This window comes from Dipodomys merriami, unplaced genomic scaffold, assembly GCF_024711535.1.
Source record: "Dipodomys merriami isolate MVZ:Mamm:240054 unplaced genomic scaffold, mDipMer1.0.p SCAF_525, whole genome shotgun sequence".
Classification (NCBI taxonomy): Eukaryota; Metazoa; Chordata; class Mammalia; order Rodentia; family Heteromyidae; genus Dipodomys; species Dipodomys merriami.
The window spans coordinates 203,839-227,162 of record NW_027206097.1 but is presented as its reverse complement, the minus strand read 5'-3'; the positions used below and the strand labels follow the sequence as shown (position 1 = coordinate 227,162).

The window sequence follows — 23,324 nt, the reverse complement described above, 5'->3', positions numbered from 1 at the left end:
GTGGTAGAGTGCTAGTCTTGAGCTAAAGAAGCTCAGGGATAGTGCCCAGGCCCTGAGTTCAAGCCCCAGGACTGACACACACTTAATATATATATGACTACAATAAACTGGGGTGTAAGGAGCCCTATTTTACTTTATGACCACTGTATTTGGTAACTCAAATTTCATTCTCCTTATTAGAAAGGCTTTCTGAAGTTATATTAAATTTAAAAAATCACTTGATATGAAAGCCAGCCAAAAAGTTGTTTATTAAATGTAGACATCTAAAAGAAGTTTTTTGATCAATGAAAACTAGAAGGATTGGAAAACATCAGAAGGATGGAAGAAAGACATTGTAACTTCTGTGTGATGTATTCTGGTAATTTTTCATTTTCTCCATACCTAAGTGAAGCAAAGAGAAATATAAAAACAACTTGGTTCTAACAATATTTTTAAAACCACATTATATTTTTAAGTAATGCTTTCTTCAGTGATACAGGCATCTGAAGAAAAACAATACAATTATTTATGAATAGATACCTGTATGAATGAAGCAAACCCCATTTTTTCTTTTTTTCTGTCAGTAATGAACTAGGTACCTGGGCAGTGTCCTTGAGCTTTCTCTCTACTGCCTTGAGCCATAGCTCCACTTCTGGTTTTCTAGTGTTTAACTGGAGATAAGAGTCTCATGGAAGCTGGGCGCTGGGGCGCTTGGTGGCTCACGCCTGTAATCCTAGCTACTCAGGAGGCTGAGATCTGAGGATCACGGTTCAAAGCCAGCCCAGGCAGGAGAGACCGTGAGACTCCCATCTCCAATAAACCACCAGAAAACCGGAAGTGGTGCTGTAGCTCAAGTGGTAGAGCGCTCGCCTTGAGCTGAAGAGCTGAGGGACAGCGCCCAGGCCCAGAGTTCAAGCCCCATGACCGACAAAAAAAAAAAAAGAGTCTCATGGACTTTTCTGCCTGGGCTGGCTTTGAACCATGATCCTGTTATCTCAGCCTCCTGAGTAGTTAGGATACAGGCATTAATTTCTAAACATTTAAATAACAGGCTTTTATATAAAAAAGGATTTTGATTTCTAAAGCTGTAAATCTGGATTCATTGAAATCACTTCTATTAAATGTTAAGTTTCAAAAATGACCACAGAAGCCGGGCACTGGTGGCTCACTCCTGTTTTCCTAGCCACTCAGGAGGCTGAGATTTGAGGATTACAGCTCAAAGCCAGCCAGGGCAGGAAAGTCCATGAGACTCTTTGTCTCCAATTAACCACCAGAAAACCAGAAGTGGGCTGTGGCTCAAGTGATGAAGCACTCACCTTACGCTGAAGAGCTGAGGGACAGCGCCCAGGGCCAGAGTTCAAGCCCCATAACCAACAATAAAATAAAAAGATTACTGTTTCCATGTTAGGTATACTACTCACTATAAGAGTAGTTCTTAGGGACAGTACTGCATATATACACATGTAACAAAAGGTTTCCATTGTGGGTCAGCCTCTTCTATAGAATCATAAGGTGATAAGGAATTTAACCATTCAAGTGCATTATGGAAAGGTTACTCATACCAACTTCTGTGCATTAATGTAAATAATCAGTAATCATAAAAGACATACTTAAAAGATTGAGCTGTGGAGAATAATGAAGTTTTTAGAGAATATAATTATTAAGATAGTGCTGGGCGCCGGTGACTCACGCCTGTAATCCTAGCTACTTTTGAGGCTGAGATCTGAGGTTTGTGGTTTGCTGCTAGCCTGGGCAGGAAAGTCCATGAAACTCCTATCTCCAGTTAACCATAAAAAAAAACAACAACAACAAGAAGTGACACGATGGCTCAAAGTGTAGAGCCTTGAGCCAAGAAAAAGAAAAAGCTCATGGACAGTGACCAGGCCATGAGTTCAGTCCCCGTGACAAAAAACACAAGAACAGTGGCTTTATTAATCACTTATATTAATACAGCAAGAGCAAACTTACAGGAAAAGGTTGCATTTCAACCAACATTTAAAGAACTTACCTAGTTGTTTGGCCACTTGGTGAGGTGTAGCTGATAGAAGATACTCCTGCTTGGACAACCAACTGTGACCCATCATTAAACTGAACCCACACAGCTCCACTAGTTAACTAGAAAAATAACAAGCATACAAAGTAACTACACAGTAGAGGTCTCGTTTTCTTAAAAGGTATATAGTTTTATCCTAAGTTTTCATGTTGTTTTTGTCATTCATTCATTCATGAACATGCCCTGTCCTCTACATAGCTTAAAAAAAATTATCCAAGCTGAGCTGAAGGTGGACAATCTTGAGTTCCTGCCCAGCCTGGGTGAGTTCTAGGCTAACCTGGACTTCATAGACCATCTCAAAGAAAACAAAATAAACTTCTAAGTTCCATAACTAAAAATTTAGGACTTATAATGGCCTTGGCACTGAGACTGTCTTTTTTATTGATAAGATTTTATTGTGAAAATACCGTACAGAGGGGTTACAATTACTTGAGCAAGGTAATGAGTGCGTTTCTTATCAAGCATTGGTTGCCTCCTTTGTTTCCCCTTCCATCCCTGCCCTCTCATCTCCCCCTCCCCTCCCCCCCCCACACTGAGACTGTCTTTTTCCAGATCATTCCTTAATTTATTTGTGCTTCATGCTCTCACTGGGCTTGTTTGCTCCCACCAGTTCCTGTATTTCTACTTGAAGCTTGCCTCTAGTTCTCAGTCTGACCCAGAATGACAACCCTCCAGTTCTCGGTCTCCTGAGTAGCTAGGCACCCAGCTAGACCATTCCTTCAATAGCTAAGGCACGGTAATACTTAAATGATTCTAAATGAATCCTGCTCACTAATTTCCAGTAGGTTATCTAAGCAGGATTTTCCTTTTTGTCTCACATATAGTACTTCTCATCAAGAAGGATCTCAGGAAAAACAAAGCCCTTTGTACTTAGGCCTCAAGAATGGATGTCCTGAATGAGAATGATGTACCGTAGCCTTGGAAACTTCTTTTAGTCATTAATATTTACTATTCTTTTCCAAACAGGAAGACACAAAGTATACAGGAAAAAAAACAAACACATGGACACAGTTCAAAGATAGCAAAGTGTACAAAAGTACAAGTACTGAGAGACTGTAAAACTACTATGATGAGCTATAATTTTAACATTTCTTTTTTGGTTGGTAGTGGGACTTGAACTGGGGCCTGGGCACTGCCCCCGAGCCTCTTTGTGCTCTATCACTTGAGCCACAGCCCCACTTCTGGTTTTCTGGCGATTAAGTAAGAATCTCATGGACTTTCCTGCCTAGTATTCTGAGTAGCTAGGATTACAGGTGTAAGCTATTGGTGTCCAGCTTGACTTAGTTTTTGTTTTGTTTTTTTTTGTGTCAGTTGTGGGGCTTGAACTCTGGGCCTGGGCACTGTCCTTGAGTTCTTCAGCTCAAAGCTAGCACCCTACCACTTGAGTCACAGCACCACTTCTGGCCTTTTGTACTTAAGTGATACTGAGGAACTGATCCCAGGGTTTCAGGCATGCTAGGCAAGCACTCTACCACTGAGCCACCTTCCCAGTCCATACACTCTTCAATTTCAAATTATCATGACCTCTTAATTGTTTTTCTTTTGTGCTGGTACTAGCTTGAACTTAGGGCCTTGCACTCTCACCTGGCTCGTTTACCTAAGGCTAGCACTTAACCATTTGAACCACATGGTCATTTTGGGCTTTTTGCTGGCTAACTGGCTATCAGAGTCTCTCAGGCCTGTAATCCTAGCTACTCAGGAGGCTGAGATCAGAGGATAGCAGTTCAAAGCCAGCCTAGGCATAAAAGTCCCCGTGAGACTCTTACCTCCAACTAATCACAGAAAAAATTGGAAGTGACACTATGGTTCAAGTGGTAGACGGTTTGCTTTGAACAGAAGGAGCTCAGGGACCATGCCCAAAGCCCAGAGTTCAAGTCCCAGGATAGGCAAGAAAAAAAAAATTGTCAGCTCAGGCTGGTTTTAAACCTCTGTTCGTAGATCTCAGCCTCCTGAGTAGCTAAGATTTAAGCTTTATGCTGATTGACTGGATACATGACTCTCAGATTTCTCAGTCCAGACTGGTTTCAAAGTTCATATTCATAGATCTCAACCTCTTGAGTAGTGAAGATTCATTTATTTTGTTGTTTGGCCTCTACTTACATATTATTACATTTTAATATTACCAATGTAAAAAAGTATAAAAGCTTCCTGATAGACAAATTATTAAAATAATTTATATTTTCAGATAACTGGCTAATTAGTGAAAACCAAATGAAATTGATCTGAGAAAATTCACTTCCCTACAAACTTCTCACCTGTGTAGCCCAACCAACATTTTTTACAAAAACAGACTTCAAAAGTTGTGCCGATTTCGGAAGACAGTCTTTTACACTATTAGAAACTGTAGCTGTGTGGCCAGGGCCTTCCAGGGTAACCACCTATAAACAAAGGACAGGATTTTATAGGCCAATGCCATCTAAAGAGGAAACTCATTGAATTTTTATTAGTCTAAAGCAAACTTCCTTTGGTGCCAGTCTGAGGGCTTGAACTCAGGGCCTGGGTGCTATCCCTGAGCTCTTTTTAGGTAAAGCTAGTGCTCTACCACTTGAACCACAGCTGTACTTCTGACTTTTTGGACTTTCCTGCCCCATCTGTCTTCAAACCATAATCCTCTTAGCTTCCTTAGTAGCTATGACTGTAGATGTGAACCACTGGCACCTGACTTAAAATAAGCTGTCAGGAAGTGGAGTTTTGGCTCGAGTAGTAGATCGTCAGCCTTGAGCAGAAAAAGCCAAGTGAAAGCACAAGACCCCCAAGTTCAAGCTCCTGTTCCAGCACATTAGACAGATAGCATGATATACTGCTATATTTATTTTGGTAGATGTCTTTCATCTTTTTCCCCCAAGGAATGTTTTTATTGATGCAGATAAGAATACAAATGTGAGAACACATAACCACATCCCTACTTAACAGAGTTCTTCTAAATTTATATAGTTTCATCTCTCTATCTCCCCCCCTAATTTACTGACTGTGATTGTGGGGACCAAGTCCAGAGTGTTACACATGATAAACACGTGGAACCCTAGAGCTATGTTCCCCCAAGATCAAATTTTAATTTACTCAGAGTGTCAGGCAATCACTAATGGCTTAAAGTTCAGAAATAATGTATTTACTTACAGACGGTTTAAGCGTGGGTCCCTGTGTTGGAGAGGCCGCACGATTCATGAGCGATCTGTTCAAAGCTGGTCTGTCTCTCACTGAGCAGTTGGCACCCACACAAGGAAAGGGTGATAAGGCCTTAGGCGAACCAGTGCTACCAGGTTTTCTGAAGAAAAAAAGAAATGTCGATATAGTCCATTAAAACTTTCCACAGAAAACAGGAATATTTGTAATGCAAACAGTAAACTCTTCTTTTAAGAATTACACGTATCTTAAGACATTTTAGACATGTGTTTAAGACGTGTTTAGAATTTTTAAATATTTACCTTCCTATAATTATTGGGAAAAAACAAGCACTCCTACTTTTCCTTTCTTGTTCTGAAATTATAGATTCCAGTGCTAAACAAGTATGATGACCCTATTTCAAAAGAAGAGTGCTATTAGTATTTTACTTACTTAACTTGTAATCACTTTTTAATTTCAGTAGGCAGGTACCTCATTAGCATGATCCACATATACTTTTATTTCTTCTTTTAAGCTGTTAGCTTCATTTCCATTTTTCAAACTGTAAGATCGCCCAGTCTTTTCAATCACTTGAATTGAATCTTCTGTTTTGTGTATTTTTGTTCCTAAAAAATTAGCAGAATTATAATTTCTGCCAACATTTTTATGTTATAAATTAGACTAAAAATATCCAATCATATAGGTCACCCATTTTTCTCTGCTTTAACTGATATTTTTATATTAAAAAAAAATCACTGCTCTTATACAAAAACATAACAAAGACAGCCATCATGCTTTGTGCACTGTGTGATATGTATACATACATATCTACTTAAGAGAGATTCATGATTTAAAAGTACACCATGTTAGCCAAGCACTGGCAGCTCATGCCTGTAATCCTTTTGAGGCTGAGATCTGAGGATCATGGTTTGAAGGCAGCCCGGGCAAAAAAGTCAATGAGACTGTCATGTCTAATAAACTACTCAAAAAAAAAAAAAAGCTAGAAGTGGCCCTGAGGCTCAAGTGGTAGAGCACTATCCTTGAGCATATAAAGAAGCTCAGGGACAAAGCCCAGGCCCTAAATTCAATCTCTAGGACTAGGACTATTACAAATTATCTGTTCCCCCCCCCCCCCACACACACATTTATGGCTGTCATAATTTGGTTTATGTCAATTTGAGTTTCTAGTAAGAAAGAAGATACTGTTTATTTTGCACAATTTTTGTATCATCAATCTGGATTCAGAGCTAGATTGGGACAAAGGACTACTATGCATGTACACCTATTACAGAAGATATGTGTGTAAGTAAATTTTAGTTAAAACATCGTAACACATAGTATACTTACTGTATAATTTATATAAATGGAGATTGTATATGTACTACATATTTTATATGAATATATAAAATGTGTATTACATAGTATATATGTGTGTGTGTGTGTGTGTGTGTGTGTGTGTGTGTGTGCAAACTACTAAATTACAAACACAAAGGAAAAATACCATTTCGAAATAGTACTTACCATCATAAAACCAAACTTCAAAATCAGCTCCAGGAGAATTCTCCATCAAAATGCATTTAGCATATCTTGTAAAATAAGTGATTTTGGGAGTCTTAGATCTTACAAGTTGTACAAATCTAGAAGCATATTGGTATTTTCGCCAGTATTTTTCTAAGGGGAAAAATTACCTAATATTAAGGAAGTAAAAGTTGATTTGACATACAGTTTTACCTATTTGAGTTATTTTCCCATTTTTCTTTATTGCCGGTCCTAGGCCTGGGCACTGTCCCTGAGCATCTTTTGCTCAAAGATAGTGCTCTATCACAGCCACAGCTCCGCTTCTGCCTTTTTCTGTTTATGTGGTTGAGGACTCCAACCCAGGGCTTTATGCATACTAGGCACTCTATTACTAAGCCACATCCCCAGGCCCCTTATTTGATTCTGATACAGATAGGTTAGGCAGATTTTACTTGCTTCTAAAAGTCATTTCAACGAATTGTGCTATTCAGTACTTATTTCCCTAACCATTAATAACATGGGGCCTCATGCATTCTAGGCAAGCACTCTTACCACTAAACCACAATCCCAATCCCAAGTTGTACATATTTTTTGTGCCAGCACTCAGACTCTTGTACTCTCACTCAGCATTTTCACTCAAGACTGGTGCTCTTACCACTTGTGCCAATTCTCCAATACAGCTTCTTTTTACTAATTAATTGGAGTTTCTCTTGAGGATGATTTCAGACTGGGATCCTCAGATTTCAGCCTTCTGAGTGGCTAGGATTAAGAGTATGAGTATTGCTGCTTGTTTTGTTAACTTTTCTTTTGTGTCTCACTGTGTGTTCCAGGCCTATCTTGGAACTCACTTTTAGCTAGGATCCACCTCCCTTAGCCTCCTGAATGTGGGATTACAGGCATGTGACACCACACCTAGAAATACAAATGTAGTGTCACACATGACTTATCTACAGGCTGCTCACTCATGCCTGTAATCCTAGCTACTCATAGAAGGCTGCTATCTGAGGATTGTGGTTCAAAGCCAATTTGGGCAGGAAAGTCCATGAGACTCTTATTCCAATTAACCAGCAGGAAATCAGAAGTAGAGCTGTGGCTCAAAGTGGCTGAACACTACATTTGAGCAGAAGAGCTCAGGGACAATGCCCAGGCCCCAAGTTTAAACCCCATGACCACTACCACCACCACCACCAACAACAACAACAAAATTTACATACCTGGTAAATTGTCAAAGCTGTATGTACTAATGTTGCCAGTAGGCGAGGGAGGTCTATCAGCAAGAGGAAAGTCTCTTCCGTCATTTGGATAGTATACAGTGACCTGTAAAAGTTTTTCAAGATTTTTAAGTGTACATCATGAGTACTACACTGTTTCCAAAAATATAGAGGGTTCAAACATAAAAACATTAATTTTTGAAAGATGTTAAAGTATTCTCTAATTTTTTTTAAAAAAACTTAACCAAAACTACAGATTTTATTGCCAAAGCCTCATACCTAGAGGCAAGGTCCCTATTTCAGCCCTACACCTATACTTTTTTTCTTTTTTGCCAGTACTAAGGTGTGAGCTCAGGGCTTCCACTGCTTGCCTGGTGCTCTAATACCTAAGCTATGCCTCCAGTCTGGCATTGGCTGGTTGTTTTGGTGATAAGAGTTTTTCAGACATTTCTACCTGGTCTGTTTTCAAATTGAGAGCCTCTGTATTTCAGCCTCCAGAATAGGCAGAATTACAGGCATAAGCTACACACGTCTGACTTCTCTACAGGTTTTTAAAGCTACATTATTTAAATAAATATTTATTATATTAATTTCTGAATTCCAAAGATAATCATATTAAAATACTGATACTGGAAGGTAAACTGCAATGCTAAATAGTGCCACAATTTGAAGCTTCAAGATCATAAAAATAACTACACACCATAGTCCCATCACTGGATATTTGAAGAACTTCTTTCACATATTCTTCAGATGTACACTCCTTTAGTAGTTCCACACACACCTCCTCAGAATCAAGTATGCTCACCTAAAGAAATAACAAAAATTATTAGTAATTATCTTATTAGGACATCTCTAAACCTATGATACTTAAAAGTACTTAACCATAACAGAAACAAACATCAAAGTCAAAAATCAAGTAGCTGCTTCACAATAATAGTCGAGACTAGAGGTGAATATGAGCACATCTGAGCCAGAAGGTGGAGAGGTAAAGATGTATAATGAAGTGTGAAATGATATCCAATGAGCAAAAAGAAAACAGAAGGTAGGGTGGAGAATAAGGACTTTGAAAAGACAATAGAAAGCCAGACAAAGGCAAGGTAAGTTCAATGGAAAAGAACAGAAAGAAAATTAATTTGTAAAGGAAAAAAATCATTCCTACTTCATACAATTTTAAAATTCTAAACATAAACATACAAATTCCTTTTGAGTTTCAGTTGTTAAAAATTTACACTTTAACTTTTTGATTGGAGGTTGAAGTAAAGGCAGAAATAAAAATTAAGTCAAGGGGTTTAATATTAAGTCAATTCACTGATCAGAACGATGAATAAAATATTCAACACAGTATTTTGTCAGCATCATTTTAAAAATATTTTTCAGTCAGGGGCTGGGAAAGTGGTTCAGTGGTAGGGTGCTTGCCTTGCACGCACAAGGTTCTGGGTTCGATTCCTCAGCACCACATAATTAGAAAAATGCTGGAAGTGGCACTGTGGCTCAAGTGGTAGGGCACTAGCCTTGAGCTGAAGAGCTGAGGGACAGCGCCCAGCCCCAGAGTTCAGAAGCCCCACAACCGACCAAAAAAAAAACAATAAATAAATAAATGTTTTTCAGTCAAATACTTTTTTAAAAGTCGTAACTTAAAATTCAAAACTTTACTACTTGAGCCATACTTCCACTTCTGGCTTTTTGGTGGTTAATTTGAGATAAAGGGCAGGGAATGTGGCTTAATGGTAGAGTGCTTGCTCAGCATTCTGACTGAGGCCCTGGGTTCAATTCCTCAGTATCACATAAACAAAAATAAACCAACTGTTTAGAGCTGTGGCTCAAAGTGGTAGAACACTAGTCGAGTAAAACAGCTCAGGGACAGTGCCCAGACTGAGTTCAGGGCTCCCTCCCCTCCCCACAGACACACACGACACACACAGACACACACACTCTCTCTCTCTCTCCCTCTCTCTCTCTCTCTAGTGGAGTCTCATGGACTCATGGGCTGGCTTCAGATCTCAACCTCGTCAGTGGTTGAGAGCCACCAGTGCCTGGCTGCTCAATTCACCACCCTTAAAATGCTAAAGGGAACAACTAGGTGCTAGTGCACACCTTTAATCCCAACCCTTGATATATTGAAGCACCAGGACCAAAAGTTCTAGACTTGGCTACACAGAAGCCCTGTCTCAAAACAAACAGCAACAAAGAACACACAAAACCCCCCAAAACAGGGAAAAAAAGAGCTATTTTTCCATGAATACTCAAAATCTTTTTTCTCCCTTTTTTTTTAAATTGTGAAAGTACTGTACAGAGGGGTTACAATTGCAGGGCAAGATAATGAGTACATCTCTCATCAAGCATTGTTGCCTCCTCCTTTGTTTCCCCTTCCCATCTCCCACCCTCCCAACCCCGCACTTCACCCCCACCCCCCGGCCAAAGTTGTAAAGTTCGTTTTTCCACATAAGGATGTGTACACCTCATTGTTGCAATGGGTCCACCTGTATCCCTATTTAAACGATTTGGTTTTTTTTCCCTTCCCCTCCACAAATTATACCAAAATCAAATACAGTGAAAGCAGGGGTTATGCCGTGGGGGAGGGACATAGAAACATAGGGACAAAGAAACATAGAAATCATCTTATAAATATGTTAGATACAATCGCATGAAAGAAAAAAAAACACTTGAATCCTTATCTTGGGGTTATTTTCACCTAACATCAACTTATCTGACCTTTTCTGCTTGTCTCAGACATATCCTAGTTATTGCAAATAATGGAAACCATGAGACCTATGTTTCTTTGGGCCTGGCTTACTTCACTTAATATAATTTTTTCCAAGTCTTTCCATTTCCTAACAAACGGGGCAATGCCATTCTTTCTGATAGAGGCACAGAATTACATTGTCTTCTTTCTTTTTAAATAAGTTTATCATGTACATTCTCCACAAGTGACTAAAAATTATGTTCATAAGAACTAAATTGTAAGAAAAATAATAAATAGTAACTTAAAAAAAAGAGACATACCACAGCCTTTTTGGTTTTCTGTCTGATTGGTTTTAACCTGTGAGCAATCAAAGGAGCTGTAATGCTTCGTAATGTACGTTTCTGACAACCCAAAGCTGACTCCATACCCCTGGTCTTGCTTTGTTCAGGAGTATCTAAGCCACAAATAGGTTCTTGTTGAATTATCTCAGGTTTACTGTGAAGTGCAGTCATATACTTTATAGTGTTCAGCTGTTTTACAGAATGTGCATTTTCAGAAGTATCAGTCCAAGCATTTCTTGATGTGTCTTGCCAATCTGGATATCCCTGGAAATCTTGGTGTGGGCTAATCCTGTTGGGCTCAGCAGTTTCTCTTAAGTGAGCTATAATACACAGTGAAAAAGGCAGTTTAGTAAACTACTGCAAAGTGACATAAATGTGCTTACCATATTAACTACTATACACATAATTATATACATATAATACACACATATTTAAGATAAAATTTTCAATTAAGGTAAAAAATGTAACCAGAGTCACCTACTAAGTCAAAGCATTGTTTCAACAAACAAAAGCAGATTTGAGAAGAGCCTCAGATGATCATTCTATATATGAAAAATATATACATTTGTTCCTTTTATACTCAGATGTCTAATCCATCTTTACCTAGAAAAAAGTGTAAATAAAAGCAATGCTACATTAATAGCTTTATTATTAATATTTAATATTACATATGTGCCTGTAGCAATATTTTAAGAAGTTCTTACTGAACTTGATCAATTTGTATTTTACACTTTACAGTCCATATTATTATTACTGCAAAGGTCTTTATACAACTAGATTACCTGAAAATTTTCAATTACTAAGCTCTAAAAGTCTACAGCAATTGTTTTCTTATAAGGCTTAAACAAAAGAATTTTGTATCAAGTAAAATACTTTAAAAGTGAAAGAGTACTGCTATACTGTTATAAAAAGGTGATTTCTTCATCTCAAAATTCACATTACCAAGTGAAAATACTTATAAACAGAAGTGTATGATTATGTACATGACAAAAACAAACCTGACTTACCTCCAACAAATACACATGAAAAGAGTAATTCCATTTTAGGCATCTGAAAATCCTATCGATTTCTTTTGTAAAATGAGTAGACTTGAGGCGACTTAACTGTCCCCTTCAATTATAGCCTCATTATGGACTCTTTGTAAACATGGTAATACAACACTTAGTAAAAAAAATCTCCTCCTCTCCATATGTTTGTTAATTTCCCCATCATTGTTTTGCAGTTCACCTTCTGTGAGTGTTATGTTCACTAAGGAGGACTATTAACACTCCATCCACAATGACTTGGTGACAGCTGCTTTATAATTGTAGTAGCTTTTTAGTGAGGTTTCTAGACTACAATGTCCGTTTCACCTTCAAGTTGTAATAAATCATGTTTAAAATATTGTGGGGACACTGTCAATAGATGCTTATGATAGAGAAGCTTTAAGAGCAAAAGGCTCAGAAGTAAAGCTGCTGAGCTAGGATGTATCTTAGAATTCTAGCTTCTCTATAGGTTGTGTAACACCTGTAAACTGAGTTCTGTGCACTTCACCTGTAAAATTAGGATAATAATGCCATCTTCCTCATGTTTTTTATTTGAATTTAGTGAATTAATCATATATGTTGAGTACAAACAGGAGCTGACTTACAGTAAATGTTCTAAATATGCACTAATAGTTGCTGCACTATAGCATTTTTGAAATTTACTAGAAATGTTTTTTTTTTTTGGTAGGTCCTGGGACCTGAATTCTGGCTCTGGGCTCTGTCCCTCAGTTCTTCAGCTCAAGGCTAGCTCTCTACCACTTGAGCCACAGCACCACCTTTTCTGTTTATGTGGTGCTGAGGACTCGAACCTAGGGCCTCATCCATGCAAGGCAAGCACTCTACCACTGAGTCACCTTCCCAGCCCCCTGGAAATGTTTTTCATGAAAATACAAATATTCCAGGTCACTAATTTTCCATTAAAAACTTACCATTTACAGCCGGGCGCTGGTGGCTCACGCCTGTAATCCTAGCTACTCAGGAGGCTGAGATCTGAGGATCGCGGTTCAAAGCCAGCCCGGGCAGGAGAGACCGTGAGACTCCTATCTCCAATAAACCACCAGAATACCGCAAGTGGCACTGTAGCTCAAGTGGTAGAGCGCTCGCCTTGAGCTGAAGAGCTGAGGGACAGCGCCCAGGCCCAGAGTTCAAGCCCCACGACCAAAAAAACAAAAAACAAAAAACAAAAAAAACCTTACCATTTACTTGCAGATTCCCAAACCATTGTTGTACAATTTCCATCTGAGATTTCTGGTCTAATGGAAAGGGAGTTTTCCCTAAACAAAGATGATTAGAGCTAAAGGAGGGAAGAAAAGAAAAATCCCATTAAGTAATAAATCATCCATCAACTTTCTATTTTGGGGGGAAGGATGTTTTGCTAAGATAAAACAGAATTGCTATTCAGCCCTCATGCAACTTTAGATACACTAAGAGAAAGATGTGAATACCCAAAAACTTCAAAAGTAACTATAGAAAAATAATAGAATTAAACTATCTCTAGAAAGACTCTCGTATTTTAAGTATAAAATCTGTCACAAGATTAAACAAAGAAAAATAACTCTATTAAAAAAAATAAACGTTTTCAGGGCTGGGAAGGTGGCTCAGTGGTAGAGCGCTTGCCTTGCATGCAGGAGGCCCTGGGTTCAATTCCTTAGCACCATATAAGCAAAAAGAAAAAAGCCGAAAGTGGCGCTGTGGCTCAAGTGGTAGAGCGCTAGCCTTGAGCTGAAGAGCTGAGGGACAGCACCCAGGCCCAGAGTTCAGGCCCCACGACCAGACCCAAAAATAAATAAACAAAAAAATAAACATTTTCAAGGTAAAAGCAGTCAGTACCATGGTTTATCCTCTCCTAAGGCTCAGCTCTACTGGTCGGGTAGGGCCGAGGGATTTTTTTTTTTTTTCTCTGCAAAGGACCATTTGGGTATTTTACAACAGCATTCCCAGGCCTAAACCATCTCTCTTGAAAAAGCCACTAGATTTACTGACTTTCAAATGTGGCAGTTGCTTTGGCAGGGCCTTATTACAGTCCATGGGAGCAATGTTCCCTACCCTTCTAATCTGTGCAGTTCTTAGAGTACTTTAGGGAACAGATTTTAAATATATAGTGCATCACAGAAACCTGCTCCACTTTAAAAAATTAAAATGTCTAAAAATTAAACCTTCTATAAGTCATTTACACATTTTTTTGCCTTGTTACAGGGAGAGATTGGTTGAGACAGTTGTATTACTATAATCCTAACTGACCTTGAATTCACTGGCCTCAAACTCAACACCTTCCTACTCTAGGACCATATCCAGCTACATTCATTTTTTCAAAAACCTGAACTGCTGGAACCCATAGGCTCATGCCTACAATCCTAGTTAGGAGCCAGAGATCTGGGAGGACTGTCATTTGAGACAATCCAGAGAAAAAGCTAGGCATGGTGTAGTGTACCTGTCGCTCCAACTTGTTATAGAAAGCCTAGCAAAAGCAAGGTCTGATCACCAAAATAACCACGGCAGCCACACAACCAGCTAACGACTGTAACCCTAGCCACTCAGGAAGCTGAAATCTAAGGATCTTGGTTCCAAGAACCCTGACAAGTCAGTCCAGGAGACGTTTATCTCCAATTGCCTAGCCAAAAGCCAGGAAGTGGAGGTGTGGCCCCAGTGGTAGAGTGCCAGTCTTAAGTAAAAAAGCTAAGGAAGAGATCAAGCCCCAATACTGACACATTCAGACACATAAAATAAGAGCAGAGTTGAACTCTGGTGACCAATATCTGTTACCCTAGGTATGTGGGAGGCTGAGACTCAGAAGTTTGAGGCCAGCTCAGACAGACTCTTCTCTAAATCAGGGACAGGAGTGTGTCTCAAATGACACTGCACTAGAATTGTGAGACCCTAAGCTCTAACCCCAATGCCACAAAGAGAAAAAGCTGGAGGCATGACTCAAGCAGTAGAGTACCTTCTTAACACAGTTCAAACACCAGTACCACAAAAATAAATAGACTCCTTAACCATAATTCAAAAATTATGTTCTGCCTCTCATAAAAATCAATATTCATTGCCCTGGGACATCCCGTAATTTAGATGTGGCTTCATATTCATGCTAGTACGTTTACAGAAAATAAAATGCTTTTGGTATAGTTCTTACACTGCTTGGTTGTTATCAGGTCTTTCCAAAGATCCAGAAGTACTGGATGTTTTTTCTTTAAAGAAGTGAAAAACATTCACATCACTGCTTGTGGTTGAATATCTCTGCTCATTTTCATCAATTCCTGATCTTTTGGACTTTGAAAGCACTTCTGCTGAGTGACATCTTTCCATCATGTATGTTTTTGCATGAGATTGACTAGAAGTGCTGGATCTATCAGAGGAATGGGCTCGACGAAGGTATCGAGAATGTGGCCTTTCTTCTGCATCATGGGTTACTCTTCTCCTTCCACTATTACTCGTTTCTTGTTCATCATTTCCCCACTGGGTACAATAGCTGCTCCCATCACCTGAAGAAAAGTCACTTGAATTTTTACTTTTTGGAAATACAGCCATTTTATTTGGGAGTGGGTGACCAATCAAAAGTCTTCTTCTGTCAAATAAACTACCACTTACACTGGTACCAGAAGACGCTGTAATTGCAGTAGAAATTGTGGCATGTCCACTATCAATTGAGTCTTCTACAGTTCCTAAATCTTTACTTTTTGCTGAACTTTGAGACATAAAAGGATGGTCCAATATTGAAGACAGACTTAAACGATCTGCAGGATTTCTACGAAGTAATTGGTGAATAAGGTCCTTGGCCTCTTTTGACAAAAAAGTTGGCATTTCATAATCTGCCATTACCACTTTATTTAATGTGTTCTTGACGGTGTCAGTGTCAAAAGGTGGTCTCCCAATAAGCAATGTGTAAAACATACAACCCAAGGACCATACATCAGACTCAAGTCCATGTGCGCTTCGAGTTGCAATTTCTGGGGAAATGTAATTAGGAGTTCCACAAAGTGTATAGTGCTTTTCATGTGGCATTTTCAACTGGGTTGCCAGTCCAAAATCAGCAATCTTGATATTCATATTGCGAGTAAGTAAGAGATTAGAAAGTGTGAGGTCCCGGTGTAATATACCATGGGAATGGAGATATAACATTCCTGTGATGATCTGATACATGAAGTGTCGAGCTATGAGGATGAAGAAAGGAGAACTTACAATCTGGAAAATCTGAGAGATTCAGCATTCAGAATACATTATGAAGCCTTGCTACAAATGCCAAAGAATTTTATTAAAATACTAGTTTACAGAGTTTGCTTGGATATATGAAAATACAACAATGAAACTTGTTAAAACTTTTGGAAAGTGGCAGTGGGATAGTATAGAGTGACAGAGGACCGGGTACGGCTGATCAAAATACACATATGCACATGTGGAACCTCCTTGTAAAACTAATGTATGCTGAAAAAGAAAAGTATATTATTGAGTACAGATAAATAGTAGCTTACACATAGATTTATCAACCAAAATACCACTCTGCTGATATCACAATACTGGATTCCCTTTAAAAGAAAACTAGGCACTGCTTTTATTCTTTGCCATTTGCAACTGATAAGCTTTCTACTTACAAAGGAAGCTAAATTATAAAGGTAACTAAAGAGAATTCCAAAATAACTGAAGAGTAATTATTATTACTTTTTTTGTCTATCCTAGGGCTTGAACTCAGGTCTTAGGCAATCTCCCTGTGCTTTTATGCTCAAAGATAGCATGTTGACACTTGAGCCACAACTTCACTTTGCCATTTTGATGGCTAACTGGAGACAGGAATATGACAGATATTCCTGCCTAAGGTGGGCTTTGACCAGTAAACCTCAGAGCTCAGCCTCCTGAGTAGCTAGGATTATAGGCATGAACACCCACGCCCAGCAAAAAGTAATAATTTGTAATTGCACAATTAAGTACATACAACTTATAAAAAAAGAAAGTTCCTTTGATGGCTCCAAAACTCTCCCAAAAATTATTCACTGACAAGCTTATGTATATCTTTAAATTTTTTCTTTTGCATATTTACATACATTTAAATCTACACATTGCAATGAATACTTTTAAAAATATAAAACTTAAGCCAGGTACCAGTGGCTCATGCTTGTAATCCTAGCTAATCAGGAGGCTGAGATCTGAGGATTGCAGTTCAAAGCCAGCCCGGGCAGGAAAGTCCTTGAGACTCTTTTTTTTTTTTTTGTCGGGTTTTTTTGTCGGTCGTGGGGCTTGAACTCTAGGCCTGGGCGCTGTCCCTCAGCTCTTCAGCTCAAGGCGAGCACTCTACCTCTTGAACTACAGCGCCACTTCCGGTTTTCTGGTGGTTTATTGGAGATAGGAGTCTCACGGTCTCTCCTGCCCAGGATGGCTTTGAACCAGGATCCTCAGATCTCAGCCTCCGGAGTAGCTAGGATTACAGGCGTGAGCCACCAGCGCCCGGCGTCCTTGAGACTCTTATCTCCAATAAACCATTAGAAAACTGGAAGTGGCACTGTGGCTCAAGTGGTAGAGCACTCACCTTGTGCTGAAGAGTACAGGGACAGCGCCCAAGCCCAGAGTTCAAGACCCATGACCAACAAAAAATTTTTTTTAAAAATTATATATATATATACATATATATATATATAAAACTGAGGGCTGGGAATGTGGCTCAGTGTTAGAGTCCTTGCCTAGAATGCATGAAGCCCTAGGTTCAATTCCTCAGTACCACATAAGCAGAAAAGGCCAGAAGTGGCGCTGTGGCTCAAGTGGTAGAGTGCTAGCCTTAAACAAAAGAAGCTTAGGGACAGTGTTCAGGCCCTGAGTTCAAGACTCAGGACTGGCAAATATGTGTGTGTGTGTGTGTGTATAAAACAACAAAAAAATTTTTTAAAGCTAATTTTAAATATACAGCTTATTTTCCCAATTTTACAACAGTTCTCACAGATAATTTTGTAGTGATACAGGTCTTCCTTTTGCTTACTTGCTGTTGAGGAACCTTTAGGTCCATTTGTGGTATTCCAAGTTCACGAAGACAGTGATAAACATTCTTCTAGATACTTGTTCTCTTATGTGTATGTAAGAGGCTTTCTCATAGTCATTCATTCTTAAGGGTATTCAAGATATACAATCAAACTGTATGCTGGTAGCTTATTTCTTTTTTCTCTCTTGAACTCGGGGCCTGGGCACTGTCCCTCAGCAATTCAGCTCAAGGCAAGTGCTCTACCACTTGAGCCACAGCACCCCTTCTGGTTTTCTGAGTGGCTTATTGGAGATAAGAGTTTCAGGGACTTTCCTCCCTGGGCTGGCTTTGAACTGTGATCCTCAGATCTCAGCCTCCTGAGTAGCTAGGATTACAGGCATGAGCCACCAGCACCTGGTTGGTGGTGTATTTCTATAGTCCTCGCTAATCAGGAGGCGAATATTCAGGGAATCATGGTTTGAAGCCAGTCAGAGTAAAGCAAAAATACATAGCACCCATCTCCAAGTCAACCAGCAAAAAACTATTTAAGCGTTCAAATGGTACACCACCAAGCAAACAAGCCTCTCAAGCACAAGGCCCATCCCAAGTTCAAATCCAAGTCCCCTTTAAAAAACAAAGTACAGATTCAGTGGGTTGGAGAATGATTCTGTTTTTTCTTTTTGGTGCTGGTACTGAACTCAGGGCCTCTGACTCACTTGCCTTTTTTTTTGCTGTTGTTTTATCCTATATGTCTCAACATTTTTATTTTGTGCTGGAACTCAGGACCTCTCAACTTGTGCTTTTTCACTCAAGGCTGGCATCCTATCATTTAAGCCAAATCTCCAGTTCCGATTTTTTGCTAGTCAATGGGAGATAAGATTCTCATAAACTTTTCTGCCCAGACTGGCTTACCCTGATCCTCAGATCTTAGCCTCCTGAGTAGCTAGGATTACAGATATAAGCCATGGTGCTGGCTTTTATTTCCTGTACGTTTCCAAGTTATTCTTCAGAAGGCTGTATTTCTGTAAGCATGCTAGTTAACCCCATAGTTTCAATTCAGCATAGCACCACAGACTCACATCTATAATCCTAGCTACTCAGGAAGCTGGGTAATGGAGGATCCAAGTTCAAAGCCAACCTTGGCAGAAAAGTCTGGAAATTCCATCTCTAATTAACCAGCAAAATGCCAAACTGAAGGTGTCTTGCTAAGTGATAGCAAGACAGCCACGACCAAGCACCAGGTAACTCGAAGCACTGAGTTCAAGCCCTGATACTAGCACACACAAGAAAGTACAGAAAATTACTGATATACATCTTTCCAGTTTATCATCTGTAATCACTGTTAACAGAGCAATATAACTTGATAAAAAAAATCAGTTTGATAATTATAGACTTTGACTCTAATTTTAACTATAAAAAAGTTATGAGAAAAAAAATTATGGGAGCCAACGTCAGTGGCTCATACTTATTTTGCTACCTATTTAGGCGACTGAGAACTGAGAATCACAGTTCAAAGCCAGACTGGGCAGAAAAATCCATGAGACTCATACCCAGTTAACCACCAAAAAGCTGGAAGTGGAGTTGTGGCTCAAAAGAAGAGCGCTTACCTTGAGCAAAAAGGATCAGGGACAATACTCAGAATACTCAGGCCCCTGAGTTCAAACCCAGAACCAGCCTCAAAAAAAAAAAAAAAAAAAAAGAGAGAAATGGGGAAGAGAGGAGGAAGTTCATCTTCTATTTCACAGTAAGGAATTATTAGATGTGACGATGTGCTCATGTTTTCAGTTTGTATTTTGAATATACTCGTATATATACTCGTAAATATACTCGTATGTCTAAAAATACAAATTTACTTCAAAATACTTAGTAAATCAGAGTAAGATGAGTATAACTGGAAGTTGAGTGATAAGCTGAGGGCATTCAGGAAAGAATTTTATACATTTTCAGTAATAAATTATTGTAATGGTTATACTTGGCCTACACTACAGCCATTAATGACATTCAAAAAAACTTTGCAGACTAGAAAGAATATATAGTAAATGACTACCAAAGGTTAAGTTGTTTTAATTTACAATGTGTTTGGGGGGGGGGGACGACAAATTTCTTGCTTCAGTAACTAGTGGTTTATAAAACCTATCAGCTTTTGGGGGACACAAAAGGGAACCTTCTTTTCTAGCCTATAGCAATGACTGAATACTTTTACTAAATACTATAAAACAGCACACTTCAAAACCATATTCTGAAAGGCAAAATGTCTATCTTACCAAAAACAAGGAGGGAAGGAGATGGAAAGAAGAGACAAAGAAGCCTACCTTCATTTTCTGAGAAAGGTTTCCGTCTGTTCTTTAGGTACCTGTTCATTTCTCCATTATGACACATTTCTAATACCAGGTACACATAATTGTTGTCTTCAAAATAGTTATAAAGCTGAAATGTAAAAGGTTATAATAAATTATGCAAAAATATAGTCTTAGGCCTGGTAGTAGTACATACCTGTAATTCTAGCATTCAGAAGGCTGAGGTCAATAGAACTTTAAGTTTGAGGTCAGTTTGAGCTACATATCAAGACTATCTCAAAAATCTAAGGAAGTAAAAAATGATTCATTATCCTTACCTACTTTTATAGAACTTGTAAACTCACCTCCAAGATAGAAGGATGTTTCAACTGGCAATGTATTTTCACCTCATTTTGGACTCGCTGTACCATACCAGCTTTGTACATGGCTTTCTTATCTATCTAAAAATAGCAGAGAAGTTTAAATGTTGATGATAAAACTTACAAAGTTGTTAAAAGTCAACATTGATCTGGGTGCCGGTGGCTTACACCTGCAATCCTACTCCGGAGGCTGAGATCTAAGGATAACAGTTGAAAGCCAGCTGGGCCAAGAAACTCCTTGAGACTCTGATCTCCAATTAACCACGGGAAAACCACTCTTGGAGCTGTAGACTTAAGTGGTAGCCCCAGGCCTAGAGCTCAAGCCCCATGACCCAACAAACAAAAAAAGCCAACATTGAAAGTCTAGAAGTAATTCAAAACAGACTGGGGTCTTTTTATATATGCCCTACTGATTTTCTCCAGAGCAACAGGCAACCTGCAGAGCAGACAATAATTTTGTCTTTTGCATTCTAATACCCTCTTCTCAATATAAATAATTTAATAACATACTTCTACTAACCTTAGGGGAAAAAAATCCAAACTTAAATCTTTACACAAAAAGTCCTCTTTCCTTTTATAACGGGTTTTGATAGTTAATTTTTCTTTTGTTCTAAATTCCTAGAGACAGGACTTACCAACTCTGTTCATGCTAGGCAAGCACTCTACCTGTAAGTTCTACCACCAGGGAGATAACTCATGTTTATTTTAGTTTATTAGACTGGTTTCTAACACTCAAGACTAGTACTCTGGATTGCTTAAAGTTACTGGGTTTTGACCCAACTCCAAGTATGCATAATTACAACCCCTACCAGCTCTACTGAAACAGTAATAAAGTTAAACCATTTAAGCAAGGTCAAGCTCTCCTCAAATATTCTCAAGCTCAATGACTGGACTTGGTCCTAGTCTTTTGTGTACATATAGTCTTTACATCACAATGAAAGAACCGGCTGGTGGAGTGACATCCCCAACAGCAGGCCCTGTACTGGAGAAGCACTCATCAGTACAGTCTTACCATTTTGATTGCAACTTCCAAACCAGTCTGGATGGACTCAGCTCTGTAGACACCAGCAAACGATCCTTTCCCCAGCAGATTTCCAACCTTAAAGTCCTTAAAAATTAAAGATCAGACACATGTGATAACGCTCGGGAGAAAGGAAGGGTGGGAGGGGCCGGGGGCAGGGGCAGCGGGCGGAGGGGCGACGCGAGCACCTGGACGCGGCCTGCGCGCGGGGCGGCGGGCATGCTGGCGCCTCGCGGGGCTCCCGGGCTCCTGGCTGGGCCCGGGCGGCGCCCCGGGGAGAGCTGCGAGCCCCATCCCCCGCCCCCGAACCCGCGGCCCGGCCCGCCGCGGCCAACCGCCGTCCCGAGGGAAGCGGGAGGCGGCCCTCGGCGCGCAGTCTCGGCGGGACCGCCGCTCCCAGGCCGGGCCGCGGGACCTCCCCGCGCCCCGCGGGGCGGAGCGGGGCGGGGCGGGGCGGGGCGGGGCCACCTCGGCGGGCTCCCCCTCCGCGCCCCAGCCCCGGCCCCGGCCCTGAGCCCTGAGCCCTCAGCCCTGAGCCCCGGCCCTCAGCCCTGAGCCCCGGCCCTGAGCCCTCAGCCCTCAGCCCCCGCCCCGCAGCCCTCCGCCCCGCCCCGCAGCCCCCCGCCCCGCAGCCCGCAGCCCTCCGCCCCGCAGCCCTCCGCCCCGCAGCCCCCCGGCCCCGCAGCCCTCCGCCCCGCAGCCCTCCGCCCCGCAGCCCCCCCGCCCCGCAGCCCTCCGCCCCGCAGCCCTCCGCCCCGCAGCCCTCCGCCCCGCAGCCCTCCGCCCCGCAGCCCTCCGCCCCGCAGCCCTCCGCCCCGCAGCCCCCCCGCCCCGCAGCCCGCAGCCCTCCGCCCCGCAGCCCCCCGCCCCGCAGCCCTCCGCCCCGCAGCCCTCCGCCCCGCAGCCCCCCCCGCCCCGCAGCCCCCCGGCCCCGCAGCCCTCCGCCCCGCAGCCCTCCGCCCCGCAGCCCCCCCGCCCCGCAGCCCGCAGCCCTCCGCCCCGCAGCCCCCCGCCCCGCAGCCCCCCGGCCCCGCAGCCCTCCGCCCCGCAGCCCCCCCGCCCCGCAGCCCGCAGCCCTCCGCCCCGCAGCCCCCCGCCCCGCAGCCCCCCGGCCCCGCAGCCCCCCCGCCCCGCAGCCCCCCCCGCCCCGCAGCCCCCCCGCCCCGCAGCCCTCCGCCCCGCAGCCCCCCCCGCCCCGCAGCCCGCAGCCCTCCGCCCCGCAGCCCGCAGCCTTTCACCTCGATCTTCTCGCCGATGCAGGTCGCCATCTTCCCAGGCGGCGGCCCGGGCTCGCTCGCTTCGCGCAGCGCCTTCGAGGTAACGCTCCAAGCAGCCGCCCGGGCTTGGCGCCCATCAGGCTTTGCTTTCTAGGCCGCCGCTCCCGGCGACGACGCCGACGCCACCGACAAGTCTCCCTGACACCTGAGGCCGGGGCGGCGTCTCCGCGCCCCCATTTTGAAAATCTCGCGCCCGCAGCCGACGGGCCCGGCCGGCGTGACGTCACGCGGAGGGGCCGCGCGTGCGCGCTGAGGGCTCTTCCGGCTGCGCGCGCTCCCGCGGGCCGCGCTCCGGCCCCGCCTCGGGCGCGCACGCGCGCGGGAGGACGCTGGTCAACCCGCCAGGAAAACCGCCTGGGACTCCGCCGAAGGGCGGTAGTTCCGAGCGAAGAACTGTCCTCAGTTACCCGGGTCTGGCAACCTTCGAAGAGAAACACTGGAGCTTCCCGGCTCCTCGTCCGGTTTTCAGCTCGCTTTAAAAACAGCTGTCCTCCGCACGCCCCTTGCCGGTCGTGGGGCT

General features: G+C 42.0%; 1 protein-coding gene across 2 annotated transcripts; it reads right to left on the bottom strand.

Moving 5' to 3' along the window:
* Positions 1-224: 224 nt before the first annotated feature.
* LOC138811409 (serine/threonine-protein kinase PLK4-like) lies at positions 225-23,048 on the bottom strand. Of its 2 annotated transcripts, none has more exons than XM_069999152.1 (16): positions 22,766-23,048; positions 21,519-21,614; positions 20,492-20,587; positions 20,163-20,277; positions 15,043-16,060; positions 13,109-13,206; positions 10,867-11,207; positions 8,564-8,668; positions 7,867-7,969; positions 6,656-6,805; positions 5,627-5,760; positions 5,458-5,549; positions 5,150-5,297; positions 4,288-4,410; positions 1,988-2,094; positions 225-381 (listed from the first exon to the last, which is right to left on the bottom strand). In XM_069999152.1, the coding sequence occupies exons 1-16, from the start codon at positions 22,793-22,795 to the stop codon at positions 282-284; spliced, it is 2,856 nt and encodes a 951-aa protein (XP_069855253.1). In that variant the 5' UTR covers positions 22,796-23,048; the 3' UTR covers positions 225-281. The 2 variants fall into 2 exon arrangements, with proteins under 2 accessions (XP_069855253.1, XP_069855252.1); XM_069999151.1 differs by lacking the exon at positions 22,766-23,048 and adding an exon at positions 21,716-21,770.
* Between the last annotated feature and the right edge of the window lie 276 nt (positions 23,049-23,324).